The sequence below is a fragment of the Mirounga angustirostris genome, unplaced genomic scaffold (assembly GCF_029215605.1).
Source record: "Mirounga angustirostris isolate CCGP_5_RB_7025 unplaced genomic scaffold, mMirAng1.0.hap1 SCAF_10, whole genome shotgun sequence".
In the NCBI taxonomy this organism is placed as follows: domain Eukaryota; kingdom Metazoa; phylum Chordata; class Mammalia; order Carnivora; family Phocidae; genus Mirounga; species Mirounga angustirostris.
In genome coordinates, this window is record NW_026991718.1 from 53,304,357 (window position 1) to 53,323,211 (window position 18,855).

The window sequence follows — 18,855 nt, forward strand, 5'->3', positions numbered from 1 at the left end:
TAACAGGTATCACTATTTCAGGCCCCATCATGTGGTAGGATCTTTATATTTTTATGCAGTAGGATCTTTAAAATAGTTAACATTATGTACCCTCAAACATTTGCTAGGTGTAGTTACAGAGTATAATTTTGGCAGCATTTATCAGACTAGGAAATTATAGGGTTTTGTTTTCCTCCTAAAATAATTTGACAAGTATAGATGTTCTTGACTTCTGTTGGAAAACTAGTCACTGTTTAACAATGGTATACCACGTTAGCGAATATTTCTGCCATATGATAGCATCATAACTAATTTTTATAGAGTATACACAAGATCCCTGGTGCCAGATTTGTTGCCATAACCAAGGTCATGTTTGATTTGTATTGCTAAGAACTTCTGAGATTTATTGCCTTTTTTTTTTTTTTTTAAGTTTTGTTTATTTGAGAGAGTGTGCGCACACGTGACGTGAGAGAAGAGCATGGGGGGTTTTGGGGGAGGTGGTGCAGAGGCAGAGGGAGAGGGAGAAACAGACTTCCCTCTGAGCAGGGAGCCCAGTGTGGGGTTTGATCCCAGAACCCTGGGATCATGACCTGAGCCTGAAGCAGATGCTTAACCACCTGAGCCATGCAGGTGCCCCTGCCTCTTTTCTTAGGCTGATTGTTGTACTGGCCTACAGAAGAGCATAATACAAAGTTAAGCATACGCTGTTTGGGAAACCCTTGTCTCCTGGACTACCAGGATGCTTAAGAAGTTTCTTGAGGTTCCGTGTCTGTGTTCTCTCTCCCTTTCTCCCTCCCTCCCCTTCTCCTATATTTAAATATGTCTAACATCTTCATTAGTAGTAAAAACAAAAAACGGTACAGCTGGAAGGACCCCTTGAAATCATCTAGTCAAACTTTCTTATTTCCTGTATGGAGAAGTCAGTGTCTAGAGGGAGGGGTACTTGTGAACTCAGCTTGATACAGAGACTTGTCCTTGGAAGTCTACTGATACTAGATTTTTTTGTTTCTTGGTTCTGTCCTTTGATCTTTTTACTTCCTTTCACCCAAATTTACCCATCCACAGTTCACATCTTGTTTTATACTTCTGATAAGGAATATCTGTCCTGGAACAGGCATTAAGATGGTCAGTGATTTTACCCTAGAAATTGATTTCCTTATAAAAATTACATTAACTGTGGGAAGTTGGCATACTTGTCTTTCAGCAGATGAAGACATTTGGATTCTAACTTTTTCTTCAAGTCCATATTATTTAGTATTTAAAAAAATTTTTTTTTTAAGATTTTATTTATTTGACAGAGAGAGACACAGTGAGAGAGGGAACACAAGCAGAAGGAGTGGGAGAGGGAGAAGCAGGCCTCCTGCGGAGCAGAGAGCCAGCCCGATGCGGGGCCCGATCCCAGGACCCCGGGACCACGACCCGAGCCGAAGGCAGACGCCCAACGACTGAGCCACTCAGGCGCCCCTATTTAGTATTTTTAAAATTTACCATCTTATGATTATCAATTTTGATACACATTAAATCAGGAGGAATAGGAATTTAATTTCTAAAGAAATTATCTGGCAAAGAAATGAAAGTATTTTTGGATCTCTTATCTCATTTTGTTTAGAGTTACTTTGATCTTGAAATGTCTAGATGTGAGAGAATAAAAATAAATTTTATAGATGCATACTGTAAAGTTTAGACTATTTTCAAAGGGCCTGCTGTCAGAATATGTAGACATTTATCTTCAGGAGACTTTAAGAGGTGACAACATTGTCTTATTTGGTTATAGGCTCTTCTTGGGAACTATATAAATATTACTTACGTATTACAGTACTGCTTGCTTATTTAAAGTGTATGGAGATCCAGATCTTAATAGATACTCATTATGAAAAGTGAGCATTAAGGAAAGCAGAAATCTAAAGTTCTTTAATAACTGAACTTTTAAGAATTTATTGAATCTCTTAGTATGTCCTTAATCTAACCATGTTATGTAATACATTGATGCTTAACATGCCCCTTAAACCAAGTTCCTTAAGGCTATCTGGATTTTTACATGCACCTATAAAATACTTCCTTGCATAAATTTAGGACAGTGTTAGATCTGGCAAGGGATATCGAAAGATAATAAAACAACTGCCTTCATGGAATTTAAGCTCTGAGAGGGGGACTAAGTAAAGGATGAAAGAATTATAAGAATCAAGATTACTGTAAGTTTCTGGTTTCTCATGATACTGTAAAATTAATCTAAAAAATACATAATTTGCTACCTTGAAATGAGTATGTAGGTTATAAAAACAATTCGATATACTTTAATTGTGAATAATAGTATGACAGGAAACTTACTATTTTAAAGAAAGTGATGAGAAATTTTTAAAAAGTAGGGATTTAAATCTGAGTTAGGAAGCAATTCCATTATACTTGAGACTCCTACTGAGTTTTAAAAAATAAGCTTTAGGGGCACCTCGGTGGCTCAGTTGAGTGTCCAACTCTTGCTTTCGGCTCAGGTTGTGATCTCATGGGCCGTGAGATCAAGCCCTGCGTGGGGCTGCACACAGCAGGGTATTTGCTTGAGATTCTCTCTCTCTCTCTCTCTCTCTCTCTCTCTCTCCCCTCCACCCGATTGTGCACGCACATATGCATGTGCTCTTTCTCTCAAATAAATAAATAACCCCCCCAGCTTTATTGAGGTATAACTTACATATAATAAAATTAACCTATTTTAAGTGTGTAGTTAATGTGTCTTGACAAATGTATAGTTTTGTAAGCACCACCACAATCAAGATGTGTAGAACATTTCTGTCACCCTAAAATGTTACCTGGTACCCTTTTTCACTGACCCTCTTAACCCCTGATCTTTTGGTAACCATAGTTTGCCTTTTCTAGTACTTACAAATGGAATCATGCAGCATGTAACCTTTTGTACCTGGCTTCTTTCATTTACTGCTTTTGAGATTCATTTATGTTGTTGTGTGTATGAGTTGTCTGTTCCTTTTCCTGAGTAGTACTCCATTGTCTGGATATACCACAGTTTATCCATTTGACAGCTGATGCACATTTAGATTGTTTCTGATTTGGGCTGTTAACAAAGCTTCTGTGGCCATATGTGTACAAAATCTTTGCATGGACATGTTTTCATTTCTGAATGTTACATTAAACTTAATATTAAGAATCCATCAAACTCTCCCAAAATGGCTGTGTCATTTGGGGTTCCCACCAGCAATGTATAAAAATTTCATTTGTTCCATATCTTCAACATATGTTAACATTTTTACTTTTACCCACATATACTGTATGTCTGGGTGTTAATTGCTGTTGCTGTGTTACACATTACCATTAACTTAGTGGCTTAAAACAGCACCTAGTTATTATTTCATAGTTCTGTAAGTCAAAGTTCAAATGGGGTGTCTCTTCAGGGACTCAAAAGGCTGAAATCCAGGTGTTGGCCAGAGTGAGCTCTCTTGTCTGGAGGTTTTGGGGAAGAATCTGTTTCCGGGCTCGTTTAGGTTGTTGGCAGGATTCAGTTTCTTGCTGTTGTAGGATTGAGATCTCTGTTTCCTTGTTCACTGTCAGCTGGAGGCTGCACTCAGCCCTTAGAAGCTGCCTGCCCTCAGTGACATGTGGTGCACTCCCTAGTCTTGAATTCTCCTCATGGTTTGAATCTCTGACTTCCCCTCTTTGCTCTTAAAAGGCTCTTATGATTAGAACAGACCCACCCCAATAATGTTATCTTAAGGTCAACTGATGTGGAAACTTAATTACATGTACAAAATCCCTTTGAGCTAGTACCTAGATTAGTATTTGAATAACTGGGAAAAGATGTTTGTATACCTAGGGCTGGGAATTTCAGAGAGGGCCATCTTAGAATTCTGCCTTGCACATAACCATTTGTTCTACATTTTCAGCAACATTTGGTATGTTAGTTTTTAAATTCTAGGCATATATATACTAGTTGCAAGTATTGTGGTATCTAATTGTAGTTTTAATTTGCATTTGGCTGATGTCTTACGATGTGAAACATCTTTTCATCTTGCTTATCTGCTGTGTCTATATCTTTTGTTATACAATATCTACTCAAGTGTTTTGTCTTTTCCTTTTTTTTAATATTGATATTCATTTGTTTTAGCATCATTTGTTGCAAAGGTTTTTTTTCCCCCATTGAATTACCTGGACACCTTTGTCAAAAACACATAACTTTGTGTATGTGTATTTTACATTTTATTCTTTTGCATTGATCTTTATGTCTAGTCTTACACCAATATCACTCTATTAACAACTCTAGCTTTATAATAATTCTTTAAGTCAGATAGTGTAACTCCTTCAACATTGGTCCTATGTTTGGCTACTTAGGTCTATATGGAAATGCATTTGATTTTTGTATACACCTTGTATTGGGTGACTTTGCTTCATTTATTAGTTCTGATAGTCTTTTGCAGTTTGTTTAGTATTTATGTACATACATAAATGTTAATCATGTTATCTGCAAGTAAAGGCAGTTTAACTTCCTATTTTCAATCTGTATGCCTTTTATTTCTTCTCTCTCACCTGATTGCACTGGTGCAGATATCTTACCTTCTTGATCTGAGGGAGAAAGCATTTAGTCTTCCCCATATTAAGTATGATGTTAACTGTAGGCTTTTTGTAGATAGCCTTTATAGATTGAGGAAGATCCTTTGCTTGCTGGATTGTGGTTCTTATTTTTTCATGAATAGGTGTTGAAATTTGTCTTATTTGTTGAGATGATCATACGGTGTTTTTTCTTTTTTAGTCAGTGTAGTGAATCACATTGATTTGGAATATTAAACCAACCTTACATTGCTGGGATGTTCCTCAGTTGGTCATGGAATTTTACTTTTAAAATTTTTTTCTGGATTTGCTCAAATATTGTTAAGGATTTTTGCATCTGTTGTCATGAAGAAGTGTGGGAGTATAGTTTTCTTTTTTTGTAATGTTACTGGCTGATTTTGGTATGAGGGTAATATTGGCCTCATTAAATGAGTTAAGAAATATTCCTTTCCCCTTCTGCTTTCTGAAAGAATTTGTGTAGGGTTGGCATGTTTTTTCTTCGAGTATATGGTCAAATTGACCAGTGAAGCCATCCAGGTCTGTAGTTTTCTTTCTAGGAAAGTTTTTAATTCAAATTCAGTGTATTTTAATAGTTGTAGAGCTGTTCAGCTTTTCTCTTTTATCTTGAGTCCGTTTTGTCATATACTGTCTTTAAAGAAACTTGTCTGTTCATCTGAATTATAAAATTTGTTTTCATAATGTTGTTTAGAAAATTCCTTTATTTTTCTTGTAATGTCTACAGGATTTGTGTTGATTTGTCTTGGGGGTTTACTTATTGATCTTTTCCAAAAAATGGATTTTTGTCTTTATTGATTTTTCTTCTGTTTGTCTACTTCTATTTTATTAATTTCTCATTTTTTTCTTTCTCGTTTTCTCTTGGTTTAGGTTAACTTACTCTTTTTGTAGCTTTTTACTTTGGGAACAGATCATTGTGTTTTGGACCTTCTCTTGTAACAGCATTTTCCTCAAAACATTGCTTAACCTGTATCCCATAAATTCTGATAGGTTTTGTTTTCATTCTATTCAAAATATTTTCTGATTTCTCTTGTCATTTTCTCTGTGACTCATGGGTTATTATTAGAATTGTGTTTTGTTTCCAAATTTGAATATTCCCAAATACCTTTGTAGTTTAATTACATCCTAATGGGAGAATATATTCTGCATGATTTTAGACCTTTCAAGTTTATTGAGACTTTTTTAGGCTCAGAATAATGTCTTTGTGATTGTTCTATGTGCATTGGAAAAGAATATTCTGCTGGTTTAGGACATGTTGGCTGATAATGTGTTGTTGATTTTCTGTTGTTGTTCTACTGGTTTTCTGTCAGTTACTGTGAGAGAAATATTAAAATCCCCCAAATGATTGACTGTTTGCCCTTATGTTTTTTTAGTGTTTAATTTCATTTATTTTGAAACTCTGTTCCTGTGTGTGTTTTTTGTAGACCTAATTACAGTGTGGTGGTGGGAGTTCCTCACATATGCACACAATTTCTGGACATCAGCTGGATATCCTATAATTCAACTCAATTCTGACATAATCTACCTAGAGATAGCATCAGATTCCACAGGTGAAGGGCTCACCTAGCTCTGACCTGTTTTTAAAGTAGGCTTCTTATAGAAAGCATACAGTTGCATCTTCTTTTTTTTTTTTTAAGATTTATTTTAGAGAGGGAGAGACCTCCTGTGTGCGTGTGTGAGCAGGGGACAGAGGGAGAGAGGGAGTAAGAGAGAGAAGCAGACTTCCCGCTGAGCAGGGATCCTGATGTGGAGCTCAATCCCAGGACCCTGGGTCAAAAATCAAGAGTTGGATGTTTAACTAGCTGAGCCACCCAGGCGCCCTACAGTTGCATCTTCTTTAATTGTAGTTTTTTTTTTTTTTTTTAAGATTTTATTTATTTATTTGCTAGAGAGAGTGAGCAAAAGTACAAGCAGGGGGAGCTGCGGGCAGAGGGAGAAGCAGGCTCCCTGCTGAGCAAGGAGCCCGATGCGGAACTCGATCCTAGGACCCTGATGTTAGACTCGATCCTAGGACCCCGGCTGGGATCATAACCTGAGCTGAAGGCAGCCGCTTAACCGACTGGGCCACCCAGGCTTCCCTTAATTGTAGTTGTTAAGAGTGATACACTTAGCATATCATTCTCAAAATGTTTGGATTTAAATCTGCCATCCTGCTATTTTACTTTCTATTTTTTCCACATTTGATTTTTGTCTCTTTTTTCCTATTTATCTGCCTCCCTTTGGATTGAATATTCTTTATGATACCATTTTATTTATCTTTTTATTAGAAAGTGGTTGCTCTAGGGTTTATAATATACATCTTTAACATTATGCTCTACTTTCAAATAACATTGTAATGTTTCCCTCATAGTGTATGATCTTGACAACATACATCATTCTTGTGTCTCACATTTGAGCTGCTTTTGTAATACAGTTTACTTCTACAGTATACATTTTATGCCCCAGAATATATTTTTATTATGTTTGTGTTAAACAGTCAGTTATATTTTAAAGACACTTAAAAATGAGAAAAAAGTCTTTTATATTTACATGTTTACCATTTCTGGTGATCTTCATTTCTTGGTCTAGATCCAAATTTCCATTTAGTATCATTTTTCTTCTGCCTGAAGAATTTTCTTATGACTTTTTTTGTAGTGCATGTGTATTGGAGCTTAATTCTTTTAGTTTTTGGTTATCTGGGGAAAGTATTTGCCTTACTATTTGAAAGATATTTTTGCTGGGCACAGATTAGACAGGTTGAGGTTGAAGTAATCTTTTGGATATATGGGTTCTAAGTTTGGGAGACAGATGAGGCATTCAGTGTTAGTGGATAAGCACTGAAGGGCTCCAGCTGGGCTGGTCCTTGGGTTTTGTGGATGCTGGCTAGCTGGGAATGATAAAGATAGAGGATGGATGGTATCATTTATAAAGAATTGATAACATTATAAAGGTCAGTGGGTTGAAGAAACAAGGACCTGGTTTCAGAGTTCTCCATGAAGCTACTATATAACCTTTTTGCCCTCACTTTTTTTAAGTTTTATTTATTTATTTAAATAATCTCTACACCCAGGGTGGGGCTTGAACTCATGAGCCTGAGATCAGAAGTCTCATGTTCTACTGACTGAGCCAGCCAGGCGCCCCATGCCCTCACTTTTTTTTTTTTTTTAAAGATTTTATTTATTTATTTGAGAGAGAGAGAATGAGAGAGAGCAAGCACATGAGAGGGGGGAGGGTCAGAGGGAGAAGCAGACTCCCCGCCGAGCAGGGAGCCCGATGCGGGACTCGATCCCGGGACTCCAGGATCATGACCTGAGCCGAAGGCAGTCGCCCAACCAACTGAGCCACCCAGGCGCCCATGCCCTCACTTTTAAGACAATTAAAATATTAATCATTATCGTCAAAGAAACCCAAACCAAAACCAACCAAACAACAACAAAAAAACCAACAACCCAATTCAGAATGACAATCCAAAGTATTAATTGTATTGTTTTTTTGAGAGCCTCTCAAGAAACATACTTATTCTTAAGGTAGAGTAGAATGAGATTTTTTTTTTTAAGTGTATTTTAAGGGGCTCCTGGGTGGCTTAGTTGGTTAAGTGTCTACCTTCCGCTCAGGTCATGATCCTGGGGTCCTGGGATCAGCCCTGCATTGGTGTCTCTGCTTGGCAGGGAGCCTGCTTCTCTTCTTCCCTCTACCTGCCACTCGCCCTGCTTGTGCTTGCTCTCTCTGTCAAATAAATAGACAAAATATATATATTTTTTTATTTGTCAGAGAGAGAGAGAGCACAAGCAGGGGGAGCAGCAGAGGCAGAGGGAGAAGGAGGCTCCTCACTGAGCAAGGAGCCCGATGTGGGACTTGATCCCAGGACCCTGGGATCATGACCTGAGCCGAAGGCAGACGCTTAACGACTGAGTGACCCAGGCGTCCCTAAATAGACAAAATTTTAAAAAATAAATAATAAATACATAAATAATAAATTTAAAAAAGTGTATTTTAAAAATTTAGGCATGAAATATGTGAGGCAGTAAAAGATAGGAATCATGGTAAGAATCTTAAATCCAGTAAGAGGTGGAATAAGCAAGAACTCTGTCTCTGCTCATTACTATCACGTTTTATTAATTTTTGCTATTTCTTCTATTTTTAATATATATTTGATAAAGTAACCTAAAATTAACCAGTTCTGGAAAATTGCCGTTATCTGCTATAATTTTCAAGGGAAAGACTGGTTATTGGTGACATAAGAATTGAGGATGCTAATTTACTGGTAACCTTTCTTAGACCTCAAATTTACATAGTATAAGATACTTTTAGGAGTTTAAAAGCTAATGAGCCAGACTAAAATGTTTTTTTCAGGCTGTATTCAATAATTTCTTAATCTCTATATTCGTATGTTAATCCTATTATACACATTGCTAGACAAGGTCAAGATTAGGTAAATGGAATGAATATAGGATGCATGCTACTCTGACTGTATCACTGAACTTTAAAAGCTCAATTTATGTTATTTAAAATTCTGTAGGCTTTTTTTAAAGACTTTATTTTAGAGATGGGGGCGGGAAGAAGCAGAGGGAGGGGGAGAAGCAGAGGGAGAGGGACAAGCAGACTCTATGCTGAGCCCAGAGCTGGATGGGGCTTGATCCCCTGACCCTGAGATCATGACCTGAGCCAAAATCCAGAGTAGGATGCTTAACCGATTGAACCATCCACGCGCCCCTAAATTCTGTAGACTTTTTAAAAGATCTTCATGATTTTTACCTCATGTGAGTCTGTTGTATTTGGAGTTTTTACTGTTTTAGAACTACTCCTGGTTTTATAACTAATCAAAATGGTGTGATTATCCACCAGGTACTTGACCTCCCTGGGCTCAGTTCATTAAGAATTATTAAATGTAAGCTTTGGGCGAGGTCTGTAGTTTTTCTCAAGCTCTTTTTTTCCTTAAATAGATTCAAATGGAATCCTGTACAGAAAACAGATGGTTGGTTTTATATATTTTATAAATATAGGAATTGAGATAAATTATATCAACGTGGAGTTTATCCATGAAATAAGACTTAAGAAAAAAATTTGAATTGGCTATCTTACATTAGACCCACCTTCCAATGAATATTTGTCTTATTTTAGTTGCATAGCATATAGAAAATTGTTTTAGTGCAGTTATAAATGTTTTTTGGTTTTTTCTTTTTAAGAGCTTTACAGTCTCAGGAAACTTCATTTAAATAGAGGTGGCAGGAGGAGCTTTTTTTCTGAGCTCTGTCCCAAATTGAATTCAGTTAGAGCCTTGATAGTCTCCAGTGTATGATAGTTTGGTAGACAACATATTTAGGGCATTAAAAATATTTAAAATAAATTTTAACTCAAATGTTTGTGTAAGTCACACAGCTCAGGCCTGTTTGATTCAAGAGCACTGTCATGTTGTGTAATATTTTTCATATCAAAAAACTAATTTATAGATCTAGCCACTTTGGTTTTTGGCTTATTTCCCTATGTTTTGTGACTCAAAATATTTAACCTTTTAAAGAAATTTGTGTCAATTTTGTGACTAATTATTATTTATTTCTTTTCTCCAGGGAAATGAGGCAAGTTATCCTTTGGAAATGTGCTCACACTGTAAGTCAGATATTCTCGTTATCAAGAATTTCTTTTATTTACACATCCCTATGTATGTATATATATCATACCGCTCTATATATCTTTATAGCAAAGTTAGCCCTTAACTATTTAAAGTGGGTAATGAATTTGACTTACAGTCTTTTTAAGTTATCAGAGTAGGGAAATTTTTTTAAATAGAACTGTTCTTTATTATCTACACTATGCTGTAGTTACAAATCAACCCTCAAATCTCAGTGGAGCAACCCAACAGAAGCTTTTTCAGATTAATAAAGTTTCAAGTAAACAGCTAGTTTATTTATCCTTCTCAAATCTCAGTGGAGCAACCTAACAGAAGCTTTTCAGATTAATAAAGTTTCAAGTAAACAGCTAGTTTATTTATCCTTTGGTAACAAAATGTTTGTTGAAGGCAAACTTCCATAGACCAAGTAGCTATTGCAAAAGATGTTTTTCAGGGGAATGAGGAGTATAAAAAGTGTGGGTGGTCTGGTCATTTCTGACCATACTGGAGAACGTGAAGAAAGAAAATTACAGTTTTAGACATTCTTGATTTAAGGATCAGTCAGAGGACGAGGGAGGTTAAATAAAAATCATAAAGTCTCTTGTGTGGAAGGGCAATAATTGGGTAAAGGAGAGATCTTTAGAATTGGAATAGGGACTTTTGGTAAATTTAGTTGCCATCATGAGGTCCCAGAATCCCTAAACCATTCTGAATCTTCTTGCCCTTTCTGTCCCTGTTTGATGTAGCTGGCTCTTCCTTGTTCGGAGACTTCTTACCTTGCGATGAAGTGTCACTTCCTTAGTGTCTTACTAAAACCATTTTCCCAGTTGCTCTTTATGTTTCATTGGTCTCCTTTTCCCAAAACACATGTCAATTTCATTCTCTTCTACACCTTTGTTTGCTTGTGAGCCCTGGGTAGAATGATGTTCTGTCAGCTCTTTATTTGACTGACTGTGTTGTCATTCTGTCAGCATAAATGTCACCTGTTTGGAGATGTGTTCTCTCTCTCTACTCTGCTTAGATTCTCTCTTATCATGAATAGTACCCTGTTTATTTTCTTTAAAATAGTTATAATCTGAAATTATTTATTAATCATTTTATCTTATATTTTGTGACTTCCTACAATTAAAAAAAATTTTTTTTAAATGGTCATACTCTAAGACCAGTTACCTGTAATTCTGTCATCCCATCTCCTGTTTACATTTGATTTTACTGTTTCCTCCCAGGCTTTTTAAAATGAGTTTCTTGGGGCGCCTGGGTGGCTCAGTCGGTTAAGCGTCTGCCTTCGGCTCAGGTCATGATCCCAGGGTCCTGGGATCGAGCCCCGCATCGGGCTCCCTGCTCCACGGGAAGCCTGCTTCTCCCTCTCCCACTCCCCCTACTTGTGTTCCCTCTCTCGCTGTGTCTCTCTCTGTCAAATAAATAAATAAAATCTTTAAAAATAATAATAAATAAATAAATAAAATAAAATGAGTTTCTTGTGTAATTATGATCATATGTAGGTGTATGTTTCTATTTTAAACGTGAGGATAAATTGTTACATCAGCATATTGCTAGAATTGACTAAAAATCAAACCTAAATATGACACTGTAGACCAGGGGTTGGTGAACTACTGCCTACCGGCAGTTTTTGTTAATAAAGTTTTGTTGGAATACAGCTGGGCCCATTTGCTTATATACTGCCTGTGGCTGTTTTTATGTGACAGTGGCAGAATTGAATAGTTGTAACAAAGACCATGTAGTATGCAAAGCCTAAAATATTTACTACCCAGCCTGTTACAGAAAAAGTTTGCCAAATCCTGTTACAGACTGTCATGGTCCTCTGGATTGGAGAACTGTCACTTCTGTCAGTGTCTAACCTGCCTCTGAAATATGATCAAGATTAGAGTAGTTACATACTGGTGTCCCGGGTGTTATGTAGATCTATAATTCTTGTCTCTGGCAAAGTTTACTGTGTCAGTTTTATAGTTTCTTTAGAATTGAAAGGATTCTGTTTAAAATTGTGCCTTGCCACTTAGTGTTTGGTTTGAGCATGTGACATAATTATTTCTCCAGTTGCTAGTGGGCAAAAAGAAGGTCTGGAAATCTGTAATTAGCTGGGCTTCAGACTACAAATAGAGTTGGGTTTGGCTATTGGGATTACAACAGGAAAGAGGTTTTAGGAAGTTAGTTTTTGTTTCTTTGCCACGCAAAGAGGTCCCTAAGGGGACACACATCCAGGATGGCAAAGACCAATTTTTTTTTTAAATGTGTGGTATTTAAAATTTCATACACTATTAAAGCTGCTCCTTTCAGTTTTATCATTAGAACTATGTCTTCTTTCTTATGACTTCATTTATGCTTTTATGAAACTGTTGAGCCTTGTTACTAAAGATCTATACTTGCCAATGATTGTTCAACCAGCTATGAATCTTATCTGGATTTTTCTCTGTTCCCTATTTGGTTCACTAGAATAAAATGTGCTTTTACCAATTTTATACATGATTTGGATGAATTTCCCCAAAGAACCTGTCCACATTAAAACCGCTACTTTTCCCCCACCCACATGTTGCAGTAAACTTTTTTGCTCATTTAAGAAAACTCTTCATTATTGAAAGAGCTTATTGTTATCTGTGAATAGCTACCATTATAGATAAGAATGTTAAAACTAATCCTTGAGGCACTTCACTATTTATACTTCCTTGTTCAGGTAAAATGATGTCATGCCTTCTCATCCCTCCAAGACCCACCTCAATTCTATGTTCTTAATGAGGCTTTATGTAATTGTCCCTGCCTTGAGTGGTCTTCTTAACTCTTCATGTAGTTACTGTCTGTTTTGTTCTTTTAGTATTTAAATTGTGCTTTTTAAAAAGGTAAGAAGAATCTAAATTATATCCTGTAAGGTACTGCCTTTGGCCCTGTGATACACAGATAAGTAAGCACCCACAAAGTGCTTACAGTCTGGCTGTTGGGTGAAATTATTACAGTACAAGTAAACCATTATGAGAAGTAAAAAAGTTCTAAGGAGGGAAAATTACTTTTGGTTAAGGACATTAAGAAAAACTTCATGGAAGGGCACCTGGGTGACTCAGTCAGTTAAGTGTCTGACTCTGCTCAGGTCATGATCTCAGGGTCCTGAGAGTGAGATCAAGTCCCTTGCCTGGCTCCACTTTAAGATTCTCTCTCTCTCCCTCTCTCTCTCCAAAAAAAAAAGCTTTGTGGAAGGGATGATGCTTGAAAATGGTTTTGGAAGCTGTATAAGAGTTGAATGCTGATTAACTTGGAATACAGCTGGGCCCATTTGTTTATATACTTTTTCAGTCTTCTTAAATTCCATCCAGGTCTTCAACATTCTTTCCAAATTCCCTACATAATCCTTTCCAGTACTCTGCTTTTAATCAGTGCTTTGTCTCCTGATTCTTAAGAAGATTGGAAACATTTTAAGTGTTAGCCTTCACATGTCCCCACCTCCACCTTCCACCCCTGCCTGCTAATTTTCCCAGTCCGATACATACTTTACTAACTGCTTCTGTCGGGAGTTTGTGTTATAGCTCCCTTATTTAGGGTCAGCCTCTTGTGCTTTTAACTTCATCCAGTCTCATCTCTAGGACCTTATTTTGTTTCTGTTGTTTTTTTCCTATGTCTTCGATATCTTCAGCCTCTTCATCTCTCTTCAGTTTACACATCTAACCAATTATGCTGTGATTCTGATTCTGTGTGTACCTTTTACTTTTTCTTCTACTTGAACTTCTCAAAAAAAGAGCATATGCAGTTTTCTCTATTTCCTTATTTCTGCTCATTTCTTGGCCTGCTGCATTCTGGCTTTCATCTCTTACTACTGTCATTAAACTGTTACTATTAAGGCCACCCTCATTTTATGACACATTGCCTGTTTGCCAAATTTGATGGATTCAAAAAACCTGTAAAGTCATTTGTGATGGTTGGGGAAATTGGAGCATGATTATTTAATACCAAGGAGTTAATTATTACTTTATTAAATATTTTTTCAAGTAATGTTATTGTGATGTTTTTAAAAAACATTTTAGAGATAAATACTGATCAATTACAAGGAAATGGTATGTCTGGAGTTTGTTGTAAGATAATTGAAATGGGTGTATAAGTAAACTAAGATTTCTCATGTGTTAATTGAAGCTGGTTGAAGCTGGATGATAGGTATATGGGATTCATTAAACTATTTGATTCATTAAACTATTGTATGTGAAATTTTCCATTATTAAAAGATTTTTTTTTTAATAATGGAAAAAGGGAGAGGGAAGTAACTAAAGAGTAATATCAAGAGAAATAATTGATTTATAGTTAAGTATGGCATGCAACACAGCAAGCTTTAATAATAATAAGAGGCTGTTTAAGCAGTTTTCACCAATAAAGGAATTGAGGCATTGACAGTAGAAGTGTAAGTGCAATGCCTGGCATAAAGCAGATGCTGAATAAATAGCTGTTGACTGAATAAGCTAGTAAGAGCTCACAGCTGGAGTAATAGACAACTATTTAGATAATTTAAAAGGCTGTACCTTTAGGAAAACTCAGTAGTTACCAATGGTGATAGGTATTTATTTTCATAAATAATCACAACAAATACTTATATGGCATTTGACATGTGCCAGGCATTGTTCTAAGCAATTCACATACATTAATCTTTTTAATCCTCACTATAGCCTCATGAGAGAGGTTTATTTTCCCTGTTGTATAGATGAGAAAACAGGAGGTAGAGGGACTTCAGTAACAGGCTTCAGACCACACAGCAGCAGGTAAAGTAACAAAACCATGAGTTGATCTCAAGTAGTCACGCTCCAGAGTCACATTTTTCATCACCTTCCTTATAGTAGGTTTTACAAGATAAATGTTGTATTTGTGTTTATAGAATGATTTTAGGTAAAACTGGACTTGTCCAATACATAGATAGGTATTCTCCTCCTCTCCTCCTCTTCCTCCTCCTTATATTTTTGTTTCTCAATTCAGTGTTCACTTCTTATTGAGTTAAATTATTCTAGGCCATTGTGACTTTGTTGTCTGTTGGCTAACCTGGCTGGACTAGGAAATGTACACTCTACTGGGGTGATTTGCTCAAAGTTGAGACCTTAGTTGTAAGTTGGCATGATAACTTGGAAAAGTGGCTGAATAAAAGTTACTACTTCAGATAGTTGAAGCAGAGACTAAATGGGGGAATAGTTGGAAGTTTGAGTAGAAACTCAGAGTCAGCTAATTTTTACTGATGATAAAACCAGTATAATTCTGAATGTTTCTGATAAAATTGGTAAACTTACGTCTGGCTTATTTTGTAGGCTGAATATAGATGAAAGAAATTTTTTTTTTTTTTTTTAGGTTTTATTTATTTTAGAGATAGAGCATGAGCAGGGGGAGGGGCAAAGGGAGAGGGAGAGAGAGAATCCCAAACAGACTCTGCACTGAGTGGAGTCTGATGCAGGGCTCTATTCCATGACCCAAAGATCATGACCTGAGCTGAAATCAAGAGTCAAACGCCCAACCGACTGAGCCACCCAGGCGCCTCAAGAAATCTTTTATCTAAAAACATTTCTCAATTTTCTTTCATTAGAAGGTGACTTCTTGGCCGACTCTGAAGGCATGTCCTTTTGCATAAAGAACTATCTGTAGAAACCTTGAAGACCTAATTAGCCTTTAGGACACTGCTCTCATTGTGAGTAAACAGTCTCATATTCAGGCAATTTTGCTTCTGGTTTGAGTATTTACAGGTGACTTGAAAATGTAGAGACTACTTTGTGCTATTAATTTCTGCTTTTAATCAGATTGTTGCAGGGAAGTTTATGTATTCATATTCTTTAGAATCTAGTTTTTCTTTGTTATAAAAACAGACTTTTTCAGAGAAAAAGTTACTCTAAGGTGAATTTAATTTCTTTTATTTCTGCATTCCTCTTTTCCCTTCCTTATATGGACTAGCTTAATTCCATTCAGTATTCTTTTTTTTTAAAGATTTTATTTATTTATTTGACAGAGGAAAGACACAGCGAGAGAGGGAACACAAGCAAGGGGAGTGGGAGAGGGAGAAGCAGGCCTCCCGCAGAGCAGGGAGCCCAATGTGGGGCTTGATCCCAGGACCCTGGGATCATGACCTGAGCCAAAGGCAGATGCTTAATGACTTGAGCCACCCAGGAACCCCTCAGTATTCATTTTTTTAAAGATTTTATTTACTTTAGAGTGCACCCACGAGTTGGGGGAGGGGCAGAGGGAGAGAGAGAGAATCTCAAGCAGACTGCCTGCTAAACACAGAGCCCCATGAAGGGTTCGATCTCATGACCCTGAGATCATGACCTGAGCTGAAATCAAGAGTCAGGTGCTTAACTGATTTTTAAATAATGTGTGTTCTAAAGAGTGAGTTCTGGTTGACTCTCAAACCTTTATTCATCATCTCAGAAATCTTTGGAGGAAACCTTTTTAATATCGATAAAAATTCAGTTTGAATGTGCACAGGTCAAAATGTTTCAAACATTTTATTCCTGGGGCTCCTGGGTGGCTCAGTCGTTAAGCGTCTGCCTTCGGCTCAGGTCATGATCCTGGGGTCCTGGGATCGAGCCCCACATCGGGCTCTCTGCTCCACAAGAGGCCTGCTTCTCCCTCTCCCACTCCCCCTGTTTGTGTTCCCTCTCTCACTGTGTCTCTCTCTGTCAAATAAATAAAATCTTCAAACAAACAAACAACATTTTATTCCTATAGGGGTGCCTGGGTGGCTCATTCAGGTAAGCATCTGCCTTTGGCTCAGCTCATGATTCCAGGCTCCTGGAATCAAGCCCTGCGTTGTGCTCCCTGCTCAGCGGGTAGTCTGCTTCTCCTCTGCCCCACCTCCTTCTCCCCCTCCTCATGCTTGTGCTCCCCCTTTCTTACATGCACTCTCTCAAATAAGTAAAATCTTTTTAAAAAACCATTTTATTCCTACTGTACTATTTAATATTAGAAAACTTTTTTGTCATTAACTTTGAAATTGACTTTTACATTTGTTATTTTGATTAAAATATTCATAAATGTATCACATAGTTCATGTTTGTTAATCTACCAGCCATGATTTACCATTTACTTAGTAATTTAGTGATCCTGAACTCTTTATTTTGCCTGTCCACTGAGAATTACTTACATTCTGCTTTCTTTGAGTAAAACTTTAGAGCTGAATAACGGAGAGAAAAATGAAAAGTTTTCTAAAGCATAGTGTATGACTTGAACATCTGGGTTTTGAGTTGTTCACCTTGTTTTTTGTTATAGATAACTTAAAAAAAATTCCTGGATTGTCTGCTAGGTTCTAAATATTTTAAGTTTTTAGGCAGGTAGTGTTAAGAAAAACTGAGGTGCTAGACTATCCAATTTTGGTGTGGTAGCACTTACAAATTTGAGGTTTTAACAGTGAAGTGCATGACGTATAATGTGATAGTCTACCATAATTTCAATAATTTTGGTGCGCCTGGGTGGCTCAGTCATTAAGCGTCTGCCTTTGGTTCAGGTCATGATCCCAGGGTTCTGGGATCGATCCCCGCATCAGGCCTCCCTCTCCTGCTCCCCCTGCTTGTGTTTCCTCTCTGGCTGTCTCTCTCTCTGTCAAATAAATAAAAGTAAAATCTTTTAAAAAAAGTTTTTTTTTTTTCAATAATTTTATAGTGGTATGTAGAAGTTAGTTACTTTAACTCGTGAAAAAGCCTAACCAACCAGTTAGCAAAAGTATAATGAATTCTTGGATCTCCTTCAGAATGTTATAGCGAAGGGTAACGAAAAATATACAAAAAAGGAAAGATTTGGGGCACAAATACAGCGAGTAATAGCATCTGCCCAGAGTAAATTTCAAGAGATGTAATAGATAAAATAGAAGGAAAACTAATCAGTGAAATAGTAGGAGATAAGTAAAATCAAATCTTCTGATTGAAAGAGCATTGTGATAACCAAGAAGTTTTGGTGAAAAAGGATCAACATTTAGTCTCAACTTCTTTTGTAATTTTAAAATTCTAAAAGTAGACAGAAAACCCTAAAAGCTGCTAGACAGGGAAAAAAATTGCCTAAAAAGAATAGGAGTCTGTTGGCATTGGATTTCTTAGCAGCAGCAGTAGATACTAGAAAGCTGTGGAGCAATTTATTCAAAGTTCTGAATTCCTAAATCCAGAATTTGGTACCAGTTGCAATGATTATTCAGGTATGAGATCAAATTAAAGACATTTTCAGAAATCTAAAGACTTGGTAAATTTACCTTTCATAAGTTCTTGAATATGTACCCAGAAAAATGAAATAGAAGTTAAAGAAGATGAAATGAGATCCAAGAAACCAGATCTCTAAGACACCAGTGAAAAGGTGTCTTAGAGAAAAGGATAACCGCTATGCCAGTGAGCTAGAAAACAACTGGTACAAATTAAAGCAAGAAGCTAGAATTGTCTGTGAAAAATGTCTTCAAGAAGAAAGAGAAGCCATTATATAAATTGTGCTGGAACCTACCTTCCTTCCTCCCTTCCAGAATTTCTTAATGTAAAAGGCAGGTCAATAAGAAAAAAAAAAACAACAACCCTGAGTATATAGTGTCACATTATTGATAAACCAGATTGAACTCTGGAGCAGCCATAAATAAGTCTTGAATAATTGGTGTTGTAAAGTAAAAGAAGACTCTTAAATATGCATTCTTTTGTGAAAATACCATATTTTGGGGGGAGTTTGGGATGGGGAGTTGTACAAAACTGAAGTGCAACTGTTTAAATGCAACAGAACATAGGAACAGATAAAAA

The 18,855-nt window shown here is 36.7% G+C and overlaps 1 protein-coding gene across 2 annotated transcripts in view; it reads left to right on the forward strand.

The window, feature by feature from the left end:
* PPP3R1 (protein phosphatase 3 regulatory subunit B, alpha) overlaps nucleotides 1-18,855 on the forward strand; it is a 72,950-nt gene that overhangs the window by 24,743 nt on the left and 29,352 nt on the right. For both annotated transcript variants that reach the window (XM_064572419.1, XM_045884871.3), the window contains exon 2: nucleotides 10,089-10,128. In XM_064572419.1, coding sequence (XP_064428489.1) covers nucleotides 10,089-10,128 — 40 coding nt within the window. The remainder of the gene's footprint in view (nucleotides 1-10,088; nucleotides 10,129-18,855) is intronic.